At 44.6% G+C, this 17243-nt stretch overlaps 1 protein-coding gene across 6 annotated transcripts; it reads right to left on the bottom strand.

Annotated features, from left to right (window-relative positions):
• Positions 1-1478: 1478 nt before the first annotated feature.
• ZSCAN31 (zinc finger and SCAN domain containing 31) lies at positions 1479-13318 on the bottom strand. 6 transcript variants are annotated; one of them, XM_072813730.1, is made up of 6 exons: positions 13177-13318; positions 12276-12478; positions 12064-12181; positions 5255-5726; positions 4103-4253; positions 1479-3632 (listed from the first exon to the last, which is right to left on the bottom strand). In XM_072813730.1, the coding sequence occupies exons 4-6, from the start codon at positions 5633-5635 to the stop codon at positions 2833-2835; spliced, it is 1332 nt and encodes a 443-aa protein (XP_072669831.1). In that variant the 5' UTR covers positions 5636-5726; positions 12064-12181; positions 12276-12478; positions 13177-13318; the 3' UTR covers positions 1479-2832. The 6 variants fall into 6 exon arrangements, with proteins under 6 accessions (XP_072669831.1, XP_072669834.1, XP_072669835.1 ...); XM_072813733.1 differs by having other exon boundaries at positions 5255-5666; XM_072813734.1 differs by lacking the exon at positions 12276-12478 and having other exon boundaries at positions 5255-5666; positions 13177-13222.
• Between the last annotated feature and the right edge of the window lie 3925 nt (positions 13319-17243).

Genomic DNA, 17243 nt, shown 5'->3' with positions numbered 1-17243 from the left:
GACCCGGGATTGAATCCCACGTCGGGCTCCCGGTGCATGGAGCCTGCTTCTCCCTCTGCCTGTGTCTCTGCCTCTCTCTCTCTGTGTGACTATCATAAATTAAAAAAAAAAAAAAAAAAGGGTAGAAAGCCAAACCCCAGGAATGCAGCACTCTCTCTTGAACTGCCCTGCTCTCACATCTCAAGTGTACTTTGGCTTTAATAAACTTTCCTGTTTGGGTGCCTGGGTAGTTAAGTGTGTGCCCTCAGCTAGGGTCCTAATCTCAGGGTCTTGTGATCAAGCCCTGTCATGTGGGCTCCCTGCTTGGGAGCCCGCTTCTCTCTCTCCCCACGTGCACAAATAAAACCTTAAAAAAAACAACCCTCCTTGTGTCACTACTCATCCACTGTGCTGCATCTGTGCTTGAATTCTTTGTTGTGATGAGACCCAGAGCCTTTGGTGACATCCTTGGGATGGCTGGGTTGTGACCCCAGGGCCCAATGTCTCCCTAGTCCACTGGGCACCATTTGGACCAGGTCATTGAAACAGGATCTGAAATAAACGAAACATTCCCAAATTCCCCCTTCAATTTTCCCCTTGCAGCAGGCTTGCCCTTTCAGGCCTTTCTCCTCTCTCCCCCCACACACCCATTGGAAGGCCTCTCCTTTTCTCCTTTACCCCCTGGCCTCTTGTGGCTGCTCTCCCCTGTAAGCTTTCCTTTGCTGTTGTGAGTAGCTGAGAAGGGAAGGGGCTGTCTGAGAACTGGAGAAGGAGACCCAGAGGAACCAAACAAGTTCAGGGTGGCATATGGTAGCACCACAGGTAAGGACATCTCAGTGGAGACCTGGCTCTTGTGTCCTGACTGCCCAGAAAGCCCATGAGACGGCCAAGGGTGAGGACCGGCAGGTCTACAGCATGCTCACAAGCACTGAACAGCTGCTCTGCCCTCTCTCTTAGGGTGTGTATGGAGGAAGGATGAGGAGCAGCCTCCTCTAGGCAAACACCGCCGGGTGAAGATCAGGCTGCATTTGCCTGTGGGGAGCCCAGTTCAGGGATTACACACTGCTGTCCAAGGAGGCTACAGGGGAAAGAGGCATGGGAAGGAGAGCAGATCTGCTTGGCGCCCTTCGCTTATCTGAAGGACCACACCAGTATTCAGGGCTTGTGGTGGCACTGAGTGTGCTCTGGGAACCAGCAGTAGCAGCAGCAGCAGCAGCAGCACGGGAAGCTTGCTGAAAATGCTGATTCTAGCCTCCAGTCTGAATTTTTTAGTCTGTATTTTAAGAAGATCCCAGGTGATTTGTAGATACTCTAAAAATTGGTAAGCATTGTTACAGATAATCGGATTTTAACTAATTGTTCTATTCACAGATAAAACAGTCCAGGAATTTTAAAGAGTTTTTCTTTTGCTATGGTCCCCAAGCTCTAAGGAAAACCAAATATATATACACACATCCCTAGCTTTTTATAAACTCCAAAGACAAAGATTTAGTACAGCATATTTTAAGCTGAACTTTTATTTCCTCTCTTTGGAAGTTCAGCTTCTGATTTTGACCTTTGGGAAAAGTATAATGAGAATACCGGCAGAGGCATTTAATATCCTTAGTTCCAACATACTTACAACTCCACCTGCACTCATTAGACAATATTATTTCTTTTATAAATCCTAATGCACATTTTCTGAGAGCTGTCTTAAGTGTTTTAAAGTTTGCATTAATTTAATCCTGTGTGCCCTGTTGGAAGGGCACATTAATCACCCCTTATTACAGATGGGGAGACCATAGCATCAGGTCATTCGACTAAGTTACCCAAGGTCACAAGGCTCCCAACCAGATGGGCAGGATTGGAGCCCAGACATCTGGTGCCAGAGCTGGTGTGTTACTCTGACAGTAAGTGGCCTGGGCAAGCTGGTCTCCCCAGCTAAGAGCAGGCGGCCTGAGGGCTATGGGTCCTCTTTACAGAGCTTCGGTGATGCTGTCTGCTAAGGCACCCGACTAATCTCCAAAGGGCAGGGGCAGGGCAGTGATGCCGACAGGAAGAGTATAGTGTGTACACTTTCAAGCACCCCTTATTACTGATAACAAAATGGAGACTTTAAATATGGTATCGACCTGCATGTAGGTATCAAAGGCATGCGGCCCTAAATGCCGTGACTGCAAGTGTCATGCAGCATAGTTGGTGAGCACGCTGCTCGTTCTGATGAAAGCACCAAGGAGATCATCTACCTCTTTCCTCAGACTATGGTGACGACTGCCTATGCGAATGGCAAGGATTCTTATTCCCAAAACCTTCAGTGTGTTTAAAATGTACTTTTACGGGGGTGGGGGGAACCTTCACATCTAAATATCCTTTTAGTCTGCCCATCTTTAAAAAGTATACACAAAGGGATGCCTGGGTGGCTCAGCCGCTAAGCATCTGCCTTCGGCTCAGGGCGTGATACTGAGTCCCAGGATTGAGTCCAACATCAGACTCCCTGCATGGTGCCTGCTTCTCCCTCTGCCTATGTCTCTGCCCCCCACCCCCGCCCCGTCTCTCATGAATTAAAAAAAAAAAAAAAAAAAAGTATACACAGATGCTAGTCTTTTTGAGTTGCTTGGCATTCAGTGTTACTCAAGAACAGCCCTCCATACCAACTTATTTCCAGGTAACTTTTGGTCTCTTTTTAGGGAAATGATCAGAAATGAACCAAGGGACAGAGAAGGAAGACGCTGCCAGGTAACCTGTGCCCACAGCCATTCACCCAGAAGACACCAGCACCCAGTCTGCAGACAAAGCTATGCATTCCAGAGCAGAATACACTTGGTAAAAACAAAATAACCCACTTGAAAATCTTACTATCCAAGATGGCCCGATTTAAGGGTCTGGGAGTTCGTGGAATGAGTCTAGTTTGGCAACAGTATGGATTCTAAAATGCCTCATAAGGTTGCAGTGGTGACTGAAGGCCTTCCCACACTCCTCACACTCGTACGGCCTCTCCCCGGTGTGGCTTCTCTGGTGCTTGATGAGGAGTGTTCGCCTGCTAAAGCGCTTCCCACACTGGCTACACGGATAGGGCTTCTCCCCTGTGTGGATGCGCAGGTGCTGGAAAAGCCCTGCATTCTGACTGAAGGCCTTCCCACACTCGTGACACCGGTAGCGTTTCTCCCCAGTGTGTATTCTCTGATGCTGAACGAGGTATGAGCTCAGGCGGAAGGCTTTCCCACATGCCTCACACTCATAGGGCTTCTCCCCCGTGTGGATTCTCCTGTGTCTAATGAGACCATTGCTGGCACTGAAGGCCTTCCCGCACTCCTTACACTGATAGGGCTTCTCTCCGGTGTGGCTCCGCTGGTGTTCCATCAGGCCTGATCTCTGGCTGAAGGCTTTCCCACACTCCTCACACTCATATGGCTTCTCCCCCGTGTGGGTTCTCTGGTGCTGAATGAGGACCGAACTCTGAGTAAAGCCTTTCCCACACTCACTGCACCTGTGTCGTCTCTCTCCAGTGGCCTGTCCCCTCCACTCTTCTACTCTGCTCTCCTGCTTACAAATTTCTCCGTACTTAGAATCTAGAGGAGCATCTCTTTGGAGTCTGCCATTTCCAAAATGTTCCATTTCTTTCAAGACTTCTTCCTTCAATCCTGATTCCTGGCTTTCCGGTACAGTTTCGCCACCTGGGATAATAAATGCACCAGATAATGTCATCCTTCTCCCTTTATAAAAGAGCACCAAGATGGGCACAGGAAGTCCCTATCAAAACACACATGTTCTCAGAATGCAAAACGGGCGGTGGGAAGTACAACAGGGATCAATGAGGATACTGAGACCAGAGCAGGGTGAGCAGCCCTGCTAACACGGCTGGAGGGTGAGGGGCCAGAAAGGTAAGCAGGCACTGATCTATCTGTTTTACCTGTATTAACTTACTAAATGTCCACACAACTCTAAGATTAAGGGACTGTGATTACGTCCATCCTACAGTCACATAAACTGAAGGACAGGGAAGTTTACCTGACCGGCCTGTTGTCAGAGCTACAGAGAAGTAGAAAGTTCTAACCCAGGCAAACTGACCCCAGAATCCACAGCCTTAACTATTATTCTCTGCAGAGCCACCAGAAACACCGAGTGGACCCCTCAAAATCCTTACCTTGTTCTCCAAATCTGTGGGGATCTAAAGATTCACCTTTGAACTGAGTCACCACAGACTGAAGCTGGATGGCTATCGATTCCTGCTTGGCCTTCAAACACACCACATCCTCTGAGAGCGCTCCAGAATGGCCATGTTCGTCATCTGGGGCCTGGAGGCAGGTAAGTATATTTGGGATCATGAGAAGGGACACAGGAACCCAGGCTAATACTCACTGAAAGACATCAAATGGAAGCATATGGAACATTCTGTCGAGGAATGGCACAGGGAGAGGCCCAGAGGTTGATTTCACATGCACAAGCAGATGGGGAGATCAAGGGGGCCTGGTGTGTTTGTGCTGGTTTACAATGTTTTTCCTAAGTTCTTGGATACTCCTTCCTTTAAAAGGTGGAGCCTAATTCCCCATCCTTGAGAGTGCACTGTACTTAGTGACTCATTGCCACAGAATAAAATACATGGCAGAAGTGATGCTACAAATTTCAGAGACCAAGTCATAGAAAGCACCATCATTCTCCTTCTCTGTCTCTCTAGAAGCTGGCTGATGCCAGAGGATACTCAATGAGGCCTAGGCAGAAATCCACATAGCAAAGAACTAAGCCTCCTGCCAAAAGCCACTGAGGAACTGGTGCCCCTCCTAGCAATCATGGGAGGGAGCCATCCTGGAGGGGAATCCACCAGCCCCAGTCAAGCATTCAGATACTCTCCTGGGGCAGGCTCCTCACGGCACAGGGCTGAGACAGGTAATCACAAAGAAGCTCTGCACCCCAGAGCTACCCCTTGCCTCATTGTGTCTGGGTTCTGGGTAATGGGGATTAACAAGAGTTGCCCTGACTCACTGTGTATCCTCAGTTTCCCTCTCTACCTTGGGAGAGTGGATGAGATCACCCCAGCCTTATAAGACTGGTAAAAAGGGAATCCATGTTAAAAAAAAATTTTTTTTTTTTTTCACTGCAACCTCAGGAGAGATCCTCCTAAGTAATGTCCTAAATCCTGACTTATAGAAACCATGAGATAATATTTGGGTTTTTTAAGCCACTAAGGCTTGGGGCAGTTTGTTCAACAGCAGCTGAGAATTGGCTGCAGCCAGCCTGAGTCAGCAAACTTCACCCTTCATAGAACTCAGTGTTGGAGAGTCCACATTCCTCCTCTCACCTGGTTCTCAGGCTCACTAAGCTCCCTCTCCAGATCTTCAACCACAGCCACGGCCTGCTCCCCACTCTCGGGGTGCTGCTCCCGCACCCAGGCCTGGAGCTCCTCAGGCAGGATGATCAGGAACTGCTCCAGCACCAGCAGCTCCAGGATCTGCTCCTTGCTGTGGGTTTCCGGGCGCAGCCAGCGTCGGCACAGCTCCCGGAGCTGGGTGAGGGCCTCTCGGGGCCCAGGGGTCTCCTGGTAACAGAAGTGCCTAAAAAGTTGGCGGGAGACCTCCTGGCTAGAAAAGCTGTTCTCTCGAAGGTAGGTTTCCTGGTCCCAGATAGGGTCTTCCTCCACCTTCACAATAGTAAGTCCATCCTGTCCCTCTGTTGAAGCCATTCTGGGGTTAATTTGGAAGGTTCACTCCAGCCTGGGATGAAGGGGAGCCTCATTTAAGATTTCCTGAGATATTCTTTTTAAGAGGATACACCTGATGATGAAACATTATATATTCATGGAAATTAAAAAGTAGTGGAGGAAAAAGTGAAGTATAGGAACAATGAATATCATGCTATCATTTATGTTCATAAAAACGTATATAGGGTTTTACTAATATAGTCTAGAACCTGGAAAAAAGCATATGGCAGAATACATCACTTGTCTCAAGTCTTCACTCTTCCCCATAGCCACGTATTGCAGTGGCCTCCCACTGATTCTGTCCTCAAACATATGACCAGACTTGCCCAGTGGTACACCAGCAAATGTCACCCAAACAAAGGCTTGGGAAGTACTTGTGTGACTCAGCTAGCTGGCTTGCCCTTCCCCCCCACAACTGCAAGGAGGATCTGCTGGCTTCCCGATGAAAGAGGCCTGTGGGACCGGACCCGCCATCCCAATGGGACAGATGGACCCACCTGGTTCAGCTGACAGCCAGCCAACCCCCAGACATGTGCGTAAGCCAGGATGAGGTCTGTAGAACTGCTTGGCGGACCCACAGCTCACTGCAGGTACACAAGCCAGCCCTGCGTGGATCAGGTGAACCCACAGATTCATGTGCTAATTAAATGTTTACTGCCGCAGGCCATCAGAATTTTATATCTGTTTGTACACCACATTATTATAGCAAAGAAAACCTGATGCCCAGGGCTGGCTACTAGGGAGGGAACTAGGTTAAGTGCAAACAAGAGAAGGGAAATTTACTTTTCACAGAATACTCTCTGTACTTCTTCTGACTTTTGTATTATTTGAAATTCTTACTGCAAGAAAACAAACAAATAGTAGTAATTGGAAAGCCTGGTAGACAAATTACAGTAGCATCAGGTAAAGAACCGAACACGTAAAACTAGTGATAAAATCAAATGATGAGTGCTATCACAGAGGATTCAACTAGATAACTAGAAAGCAAAGAGTAGAAAAAAATAATTCTGACTGGGTATGGAGCACTGAAAGAATGTGGCTTAGGAGCAAGTGGGTTTGAATTAGGTCTGAAAGAACAAAAAGAAACTTGTCAGGCACGGACAGGGCACTGAGAGGGGGTTCAACATGACAGGCCAAGCAAACAACAGGACCTCAGCTATTTGCAGGCACACTGTGCAGGGGTCTTGGGCTGACTGCCAGGCCACAGAGAATGGGTAGAAGGTGTGCGAAGAGGTCAGGATGGAAAGATACACTGCAGTAGAAAGCAGCCTGAACTCTAGACTAAGATGTTTAGAGTTTAGTATATGGAAAACCAAGGGGCATTAAAGCTTTACTTCATTGTCAGATCTGTATTTTAAAGAAAAACGGAGTATGATTCAGGAAGGAAATGGTAAGAGTATTTGTAGGGCTGTAGCACTTAAGTTGGGAGGTAGAATGGTGGTTACAAAGGCAGTTTACTTTCATGGTAGAATTTGAGTTTTATAGATTACTTCAGTCTTGTGTTAACAGAATTCTTAATGTCTGAGACAATTTAGAAGTTTTTCAGATATGCTTTATTGTGGGAATATGTATTTATATTCCATTCATGCAAATGCCATGTGCCTACCAGATGCCTGGCGTGGTGTGGGGTGCCGAGGCCATAGCAGTGAGAGGAAAAACACACGGTCCTTGTCTTCATGGCATTTACAGTGGGACAGACATTAGTGCAATATTTACATAAAATTGTGATGAGAATATGGTAAGTTAACAAAGATTGTGGAGCTTACCCTTTGCCAATGTCCATGGCCAACAACTGCACTGTTTTTACTCCTTACTGCAGGATTTAGGTGTCAGGATTTTTGAGTCTTCAGTACAGGAAGACTATAAGTCTGAGAATCCCTATGACTTGGCATTGGGTTTCATTATTATTAAAAATGTGGTTTCCCATGGGATTAGATTTACAGGCAAAAACTGGTCTGTGATTATGGGGTTGCACCTGAATGCTACTGAGACACCATGGAGCAGAACAAGCAGATTCCTCACATACCCAAGGCCTTGGGTGGGGCAGCCTCTCAATTTTCTGTGTTGCTCTCCCCACAGTGCCTGGGCTTAGGATTTACCTCCTGGTCTTGTGCCACCGTGAACCCTGTCTTTACCTGTATGCCTAATACAGTGCTAGTCCACTGCAAGTGCTCTATGGATGTTTTCTGGATGAGTAAATAAATTCTCCCTTTTCACTGCATCATGCTATAGCAAGGAAATGGAAAGGAAGAAGGACGGGGAAACAGAAACAGCCTCTTTCTATTCTCCCCAAGTCTCTGCCACACCCAGGATCTGTATGCATTATCCAGAGTTCCCAAGCAGCCCTCCCATCTGTCTACACTCCCAACTACATCCCAACCTGCTACAGATCCCAAACACCTCTTATGACAAAATGCCTAGAAGATTTACAAGTCTAGATTTGCCACAAAATTATGGATGACTTGTCAATGTTTTATTTACCTGATTTATTCACTTATGTGCCCGGATTCAATTATGCACAATTTGGCATTGTCTCATTTCCGAGGAAGAAGCAAGTACTTAATACACATCTGATGAACCAAATGGAATGAGTTCTTTAAAATCGTCTTTAGAGAAACAGTGCTGCCAAGTGAGTAATATTCAAATCATGTGGCCTCTCAAAAGTGGGAGTGACCAAAGCACTCCACTTTTAAGACTATTCTGATAATTATATAAGGTAATGCATATAAAAAGCTTAGCACAAAGCTTACCTGGCCCATAGCAACTGCTAAATAAAAATTACCTGGTATTATTAGCAAAGCAGTATTAATGAATTGAATATCCTCCTTTTTAGCTCGAATAAAATAAAACACTGAATTCATAGGCCAATATTTAGTAGATAGTTGAAAAACCTGGAAGAAATATTCGATAAAGGTCAGGACAAACTATGACCAGTGGTGACCTTCCTCTAGATCCCGCGAAGCTTATAACCCTGAACATCCCAATGGCAGCTCAAAAGCAACAAATCAAAGACTGGATTCAGATTTCCAGAGTAACACAGCATAGCCAGTTATGCTTAATTACCAACTGGCTCCAAACATTAAAAGATGATATATAAAAAGAAAGAAAAAGAAATGGCCAGCCACAAACACAAGATAAAAATCAGCCAGGGACAGCTTAGAATTCAACTCCCGGGGATTAAAGACTCAGAGTGGTGTGTGTCAGACTATAGGCATTCAGGCTAACTTTCTGATGCTGACAGCCTACAGCTTTATCAGAAGTTACAGGCCCAGGGGCCAACGGACAGGACCAGCCTCATTTGCAGTAATGAAGCCCAGAAGCTGGTGGCCCCATACTAGGTCTGCACACCCTAATAATTGCTGGGGACAGCAACACGAAAGCACTAGATATAAGACCCAAGAAGGGTCTTAGATGTAACCTACCATGCTCAGCATATAGCACTACATCTAAGTGAGAGAAATCTACAACAGTTTTCCACTCAAAAGAAATTCCAAAACATGTAAAACTCTAACCCTAAGAAAACCAATCAACAGTTAAAATAGTAATTCTCTTGGAATGAAATTTATTCTATAGTCCAAGAAATTTTTAAAGTGATTTTGAGGGGATTCCTGGGTGGCACAGCGGTTTGGCACCTGCCTTTGGCCCAGGGCACGATCCTGGAGACCCGGGATCGAATCCCACGTCGGGCTCCCGGTGCATGGAGCCTGTTTCTCCCTCTGCCTGTGTCTCTGCCTCTCTCTCTCTGTGTGTGACTATCATAAATAAATTTTTTTTAAAAAAGTGATTTTGAGAAATACAGTGAAACCAAAACAGGTAAAATGTAGTTATCAGGTAGATATAAAAAAGAATTAGAAACTTAAAAAAAAAAAAAAAAACCAAAAAACTTTAACACTGAAAATACATTAGAAGATAACAGAAAGAATACATTTGAAGAAAAAACAGTGATTTTTAACTGTTTAGTATTTGACAACACTAGACTTCACTCTGAATGCAGCAAGAGATGAAAATTACAGAGCAATTAATAAGAAAGGGGCTATGTTGAGAGAATATGACTTTAATATAGGAGGCTCAAGAGAGAAGAATGTGGCGAATGGCTGAGAAATAAATCACTGAGAATAAAACAAAATTTTCCAGAAATGAAGGCATGACTTCTCGGATCAAGAGTACACATGGAGACAGAATACAGTGAAACCACAGCCTACTGAGAACAAGAGACAGCCTTAAAAGCTGCCCTAGAAACAGAGCCAGATACCCCCTAAGGACACAGCAAACCACTCATGAGCAGAAGTGGAGGGAGTCCTGAATGCAATCGGGGTGGGAAAAAGGACTGTCAACACAGAATCTGCCCCCAGCCAAAGAGAAGTAAACAGTGGGAGCAAAGTAAAGTCATATGCTACCCAGAGACCCCCTCCTAAAAGTCAAGGATGCAGTTTAGCAAACAAAAGTGAACTCAGAGAGAAGGTGTAAAATAGAAGAAATAACAGAACCCTAAGAACCAACAAAATATGACAATAAGTTGAAATGATTATGGTAAAAAGTCTCTATTCAGTCATATGTAAAATGCTCTATGTTCAAGGTTGCTTACTGAAGCGCTGCTTTGTGACAGAAAAGACTGGGAACAACATGAATGGTGGCCAGTACAGGGCTGCTTAGACAGATTATAGTCATCAGTGTATTGGATTATGATGCAGTTTTAAAACTGAGAAAATAAATAAATAAATAAATAAATAAATAAATAAATAAATAAATCTGAGAAAGTTCTTTATGTACAGATATGAAAGGACTGCCAAAATACAGTTAAGTGAAAAGAGCTAGGGGAAGAAGGAGTATGATTAACATGCTATTAGTTGTATATAAAAAAAAGAATACATTTGAATTCCCTGGTCTTTGGGGACGGAAAAAGAGTAATTGGGGCAGGGAAGATGTGCAATTTTCACATCCTTCTATCCAAAGGATAGATTTTGTCACATTTTTTTTTTTTACATAAGAATGTTTTATGACACAAAAGAAGGATATGAAATTAAAATCTAATGTATAATGACAAGATGTGGTGGATGTGCAGCTCAGTAAAATGTTACAGTGTCTTAAGGTTCTTGTCAGGAGAATAGAAATACTGAAGAATTATGCACTTAATGTAAAAAATTCTTAAAGTAAATACACCTCTCATAATTTAAAGGTAAATCGCAAGCATATGGAACAAATGGAATGCTTACATATGAATGCTGATAGTTCAGTATATGCAAACACTTTGGAAAATTCTTTAGAATTACCTACTAAAGGGGATCCCTGGGTGGCGCAGCAGTTTGGCGCCTGCCTTTGGCCCAGGGCGCGATCCTGGAGACCCCGGATCGAATCCCACATCAGGCTCCCAGTGCATGGAGCCTGCTTCTCCCTCTGCCTGTGTCTCTGCCTCTCTCTCTCTCTCTGTGACTATCATAAATAAATTAAAAAAAAAAAAAAAGAATTACCTACTAAAGCTTTAGAATGAAAAAAAAAAAAAAAAGTACCCTCCTTCTAGGAAAAGACTGCTTGGTCTGTACCCATTGTGTCAAGTCACCCAGATCTAGTTTATTCAATCACTCAACAATTCACTTCAGAGAACATGTTTCTGCAAGTCAATCAATTCATGACAATCCATAGCTTTTGAAAATCAGCCCATTCAGAATAACTCACTCCAATAAATACATCTGAGTGCCAACTAATGGACAATAGTCTGTTCCATGAAATCGTGCTTCCACAGATGGTATCAGTCCACCTAACCCCAGCAATATTGAACTGCATGCTTCACAAGATCAGCAATCTCCTCTGCACCCAGTCAGCATACGTCTTCAGCTCTGTATCTCAGATACTGAGGAACAGTGCTGTCATTCTTTAACAGGTGGCACACAGGTGTACACTACGACTGAGTAATTCCACTCCTGGATACAGTTCCTATAGAAATGAGAGTTTACTCCACTAAAAGCTAAATACATGTTCAGAGCAGCTTTATTCATAATAGTTCCAAACTAGAAACAACCCCAAAATCCATCAACTGCAAAATGAATATATTATTGTAGTAGGCAGAATTCAAAGATGGACTCATGATCTCTGTCTTCTAGTATTTCTCTTCTCATTGTTGGTTTATATGGCAAAAGGTATAATTAAGATGAAAGTTTTAGAGCAGGCAGTAAGGCTCTAACAGGATGCCTGGAGGGCCCTGTTGGGAAGGTCAGAGACTTGTCCTGGCAGCACTCCAAAACAAAGCCACAAGAAGCCAATCAAAGCAGCACAAAACCCTACTTCCAAGAAATCCCTGCCCCAAATAGTGAATATTCCATTCCCTTACTGACAACTGTCAATAAAAGAAACCCAAATAAATAGCAGTGGCCAGCAATGCATTGGCACTCACTTGCTCACTCACTGGAACTCACCTCGCTCACATCTTGAGGATGTATCATTACTGTGCTGTGTCTGTCCTTGAATTCTTCATATGACAAAACCAAGAACCTTTCGGATGGGCTAGGTCAAAGCCTCAGGGCCTGGGGTCTCCTAAATTCACCCAGCAACATAATTCAGGTTACTAATTAGTTGATCTTATGATGGGGAGACACCAGCTGATCTCTGGGTAGGGCTAAACTAGTACTTGAGCTCTTTAAAAGTAGAGTAGTCCCTGGCTGGTAGCAGATGTCAAACGAAGCTCTGAGGAGGATTTGAGGCTCATTTCCTGGCTTGTCAGTGGAGGGAAGCCAGTGTAAAGAAATGCCGGCAACCTCTAGAAGCTGAGGTCAGTCTCCTGCTGGCAGCCAGCAAGCAGGGGGGACCTCAGTTCTACCAGGAACTTCAGTCCTACAACCACAAGAAACTGAATTTTGACAACTGTTTAAGACTCTAGTATTTTTTAAATATACTGCATAAATTTGGGGCTGTTTATATTACGCCAAGGTTTCCCATTTGATTTCTTCTGATATCCTGATTCCTGCTTGTGTTCTAGATAGATGTTATTGCCATTTATTCACTCATTTTACTCAACAATTGTTTCCCAAGCACCTACAACATTCCAGGCCACTTTGTGAGGCGCTAGAGATACAACTGTGAAAAACACAGAATCTCTGTTTTGCTGGAGCTTACGTTCCAAGAGGAAAACCAAGAGTAACATTAACAACGACAAAAGTGGGTAAGGAGCTAAGCAAATGAAGTAAGAACTAGGTGATATAAGTACTGTAAGGAAAACCAATGTGACACCGAGTTATCAAATAAATGGAAGGCCTAGAAGATAGGGTGGTGGGAGGTGATAAACATCTAAGTAGAGCCCTTAAGAGAGAAAAGGAGCCATGCAAAGAGCAGAAGCCAGGGACAGGAAGAGCAGTTGATACTGTTCAAAGGCCAACAACCGCCCCCGCGCACGGCCGCTCTCAGACACCCCCAGTGGGGGTCCCTCCCACGGGACTCCCACTCGGCCCCGACTTCAGAAGGCGTCCCGGGCCCCTACGCCAAGGCGCGGACCTTCCATTTCCCGGAGTAAGGGGCCCAGGGCCGAGACTCACCTTCGGACCAGGGAAACTTCAGGGCCGCCGCGGGCAGCGGATCCCCAACAGCTGAGCAGCCACGGAGGCCGGAAGTGCGTCAGCAGCCTGAGCCCAGTCGCCTTCCGGGAGCTTTCCGGTCCTCTCTAGGACCTCAGAGGTCCCTGCGTCTCGGTGGCCACCTCCCAGCCCAGCTCCGGCTCCGCTGCAGGACGCCCAGCCCTCGGGGTCAGGCGGCCTCGGGAATGCAGCAGTTCATCTAATTCTAGTGCTTGCCCCCCGGGGCTTCCTTGGTGTGGACAGCGCTAGAGGAGAGAGTGCTTGTAGGGGTGACAGTACGGGGCACTCTGTTGTGATTGTCTCTGGATTCTCGGAGTCGAGGAGACGTGGGCAGGTGAACAAGTAACTTCATAAAGCGGATGTGAACGTGAAATGAAATAAAGGTTTATAAGTCGATTAGGCTGTAGTTACCGCTGTGCAATTAGGACACAGGTACCAGTACTAAGCCTAACTGGTGGCCGAGGAGACCTAGCGGACCTCTCGGGGTAACCCGAAGAGCGGGGCGGGGGGGGAGGGGGGCGGAATCAGGGGAGGAGCTCGAGAAGCATCGGAGGCCCAGGGAGGAGCCTGGGGAGCGTCGGGGGAGGATGAAGGGGCAAGGACCAGGGAGGAGCGTGCAGGGAGCATCGGAGAAGGATGGGGAGGAGCACAGGGAGCATCAGAGGACCGAGGAGGAGCGGGGTGGGGGCCGGGGGGGCATCGGAGGAGGACCAGGGGAGGAGCGCGTGGGGGAGGAGCAGGGGGCATGCCAGGATTGCAGATGGCACAACGTGGGAGTGTGGGAGGCTCTGTTGCAGCCAGAACACAGCACTGGGGCACCCATGAAGCTAGAGGGAGTGGGATGGGACTCCTTCCCGACCCTCACAGGAATTCAGTTATGAGAGCATTTGCACTTGGACACATTGCAGAGGCCGCAGTAGGAGGATGGGAAGAGCCTGAGATGACAGGCAGGGGGACCAGTTAGGGGACTACTTCCAAATCCTGAAGCAAAGCAGAAGTGGGAGAAGGGGACAGATATATGCGTTAAGTTGAACTGACCTATTCATTTATTTTCCCACAAACTCCAGCTGAATTCATTCTCTGTGCTAAGGGTTTTCTCTATGTACTGGAAATAATAATGAATACAAGGTCCTCACCCTTATGAAGTTTATAATAGAGAAGTAAAGATAGTGGGAAATCCAGTTTATACAATTTGGGTGAAACATAGGTTTGAAAATAGAGATTTTGAGGGGGGAAGTCACATCATTTAATAAACCTTAAAGTCTCACATCACAAACACAAATCGGAAAAAAAATTTAAATATTTTTATTTACTACCTGATGCATCTCTGTAATATTTTTCCTAAGTTGTTGGCTTTATATTCTTGAAATATCTCTTTATATGCTAATTTTGTCGTTTAAAATTTTCTACATGGGCAGCCTGGGTGGCTCAGCGTTTAGCACTGCCTTCAGCCCAGGGTGTGGTCCTGGAGACCTGGGGTCCAGTCTCACATCAGGCTCCATGCATGGATGGAGGTTGCTTCTCCCTGTGTCTGTGCCTCTCTCTCTCTCATGAATAAATAAATTAAATCTTTAAAAAATAAAAAAAGAGTAAAATTTTCTACAAAGAATACAAAGATAATGTAGTCTTTCCTTTAGCATGGCTGAAGGAAACTACTTATTATTTATTTGGAGAGAGGGAGAGAGAGCACACATGTGAATGGGAGTTGGAGAGAGGGGCAGAGGGAGAAGGATAATCTTAAGCAGGCTCCATGCTCAGTAGAGCTCAGTCTCACCACCCTGAGATTATGATCTGAGCTGAAATCAAGTGTTGGCCACTTAACTGACTGAGCCACCCAGGCGCCCCTGATCAACATTTTTTTTAAGATTTATTTATTTATTTATTTATTTATTTATTTATTTATTTATTTATGATACACACACAGAAAGAGAGGCAGACAGGCAGAGGGAGAAGCAGGCTCCATGCCCGGAGCCCGACATGGGACTCCATCCCAGGACTCCAGGATCGCGCCCGGGGCCAAAGGCAGGCGCCAAACCGCTGAGCCACCCAGGGATCCCCTCTGATCAACATTTTAAATGCAACATTTTAAATTGTTGATATTTGCATATCAACAGGCACCTGCAGGCACCAATTGATTAAGAATTCAATAACTGAAATGAAAAACACATTAGGGGGAATAAATAGAGGAAGAAGAGGAATGGATCAGTGTTCTGGAGGACAGAGTAATAGAAAGCAATCAAGATGAGTAGAAGAGAGAAAAAATAATTAGAAATGAAAAGAGAGGAGCATCTGGGTGGCTCAGTGGTAGAGTATCTGCCTTTGGCTCCGGTTGTGATCCCAGAGTCCTGAGATCAAGTCCCACATCAGGATCCCTGTGGGAGCCTGCCTCTCCCCCGCCTATGTGTCTGGCTCTCTCTGTGTGTCTCTCATGAATCAATAAATAAAATCTTAAAAAATAATAAATGAAAATAGACTAAGGGAACTCAGCAACATTGTCAAGCATAATAACAATCACATTATAAGGATATAAAAAAAAGAAGAGAGAAAAGGGGACAGAAAGTTTATTTGAAGAAATAATAGCTGAAAACTTCTTAAATCTAGGGAAGGAAACAGACATTCAGAGCCAGGAGGCACATAAAGTTCCCAAGAAAATCAACCCAAGGAGGATCACACCAAGACATACAGTAAGTAAAATGACAAAAAGTCATGATAAAGAATTTTGAAAGCAGCAAGACAAAAGAAAACAATTACATACGAGGGAACCCCCATAAGATTATCAGCTGATTTTTTAGTAGAAACTTTGCAGGTCAGAAGGGACTGTCATAATATATTCAAAATGCTGAAAGAAAGAGACCTGCGACCCAGAATATTCTATCCAGAGAGGCTCTTGTTCAGAACAGAAGGAGAGATAAAGTTTCCCAGACAACAAAAGGTAAAGGAACTCATGACCACTAAACTAGTCTTACAAGAAATGTTAAAGGGATTCTTTCAGGGAAAAGGAAAGACCACAGCAAGAGTAAGAAAAATAGGAAGCACAAAAGCAGTAGAATTAAGCATATTTATAGAAATCAGTCAAGGGATTCACAAAATAAAAGAACATAGAGTATGACACAGTATATCTAAAATATGGTGGAGAAAGGAGTAAAAATTTAGTCCTTTTAGATTGAGTTCAATTTTAAGTGATCACTAACTAAATATAGACTGCTGTATGCATAAAATGTTATATATAAAACTAACGGTTACCACATACCATAAATTGAAAGAAAATGATAGCAGTTGTGCAAAAAATAAAGATAAAAGGAAATCCATGCATATCAATAAACAAAGCTAGCAAACCATGAGAGGAGGGAGCAAGAGAAGAAAACAAAAGAGAAGAACTATACAAACAACTACAAAACTAGTAACAAAATGGCAATAAGTACATACCTATCAGTAATTACCGGGGGGTGTCTGGGTGACTCAGTTGGTTTAATGTCTGCCTTCAGCTCAGGTCATGATCCTAGAGTCCTGGGATCAAGCCCCACGTTGGGCTCTGTGCTGAGAGAGCCTGTTTCTCCCTCTCCTTGCCCCCTGCTCTCTCACTCTCTCTCAAATAAATAAATAAATAAATATTTTAAAAAACAATTACTTGGAATGTGAATGGGCTAAATGCTCCAAAGACATAGGGTGACAGAGTGGAGAAAAAAGCAAAGCTTATATGCTGCCCACAGGAGACTCACTTCAGATCTAAAATCACATGCAGATTGAAAGTGAAGGGATGGAAAAGCATTTCTCATGCATGTAGAAGTGAAAAGAAAGCTGGGTAGCAATACCTATATGGGACAAAATAGTGCTTAAAATAAAGACAGAGCAAAAAAATAAAAATAAAAATAAAAAAACAAAGACAGCAACAAGTGACAAACAAGGCCACTATATCATAGGGAAAAATTGAACAAGAAAATATAACAATTGTAAATATTTATGCACCCAACATGGGAGCACCCACCTACATAAAACAGTTAATAACAAACATAATGGAACTGATAGTG

Source organism: Canis lupus, chromosome 37 (genome assembly GCF_048164855.1).
Source record: "Canis lupus baileyi chromosome 37, mCanLup2.hap1, whole genome shotgun sequence".
NCBI classification, from domain to species: domain Eukaryota; kingdom Metazoa; phylum Chordata; class Mammalia; order Carnivora; family Canidae; genus Canis; species Canis lupus.
This window is presented reverse-complemented; position numbering and strand designations above follow the sequence as displayed.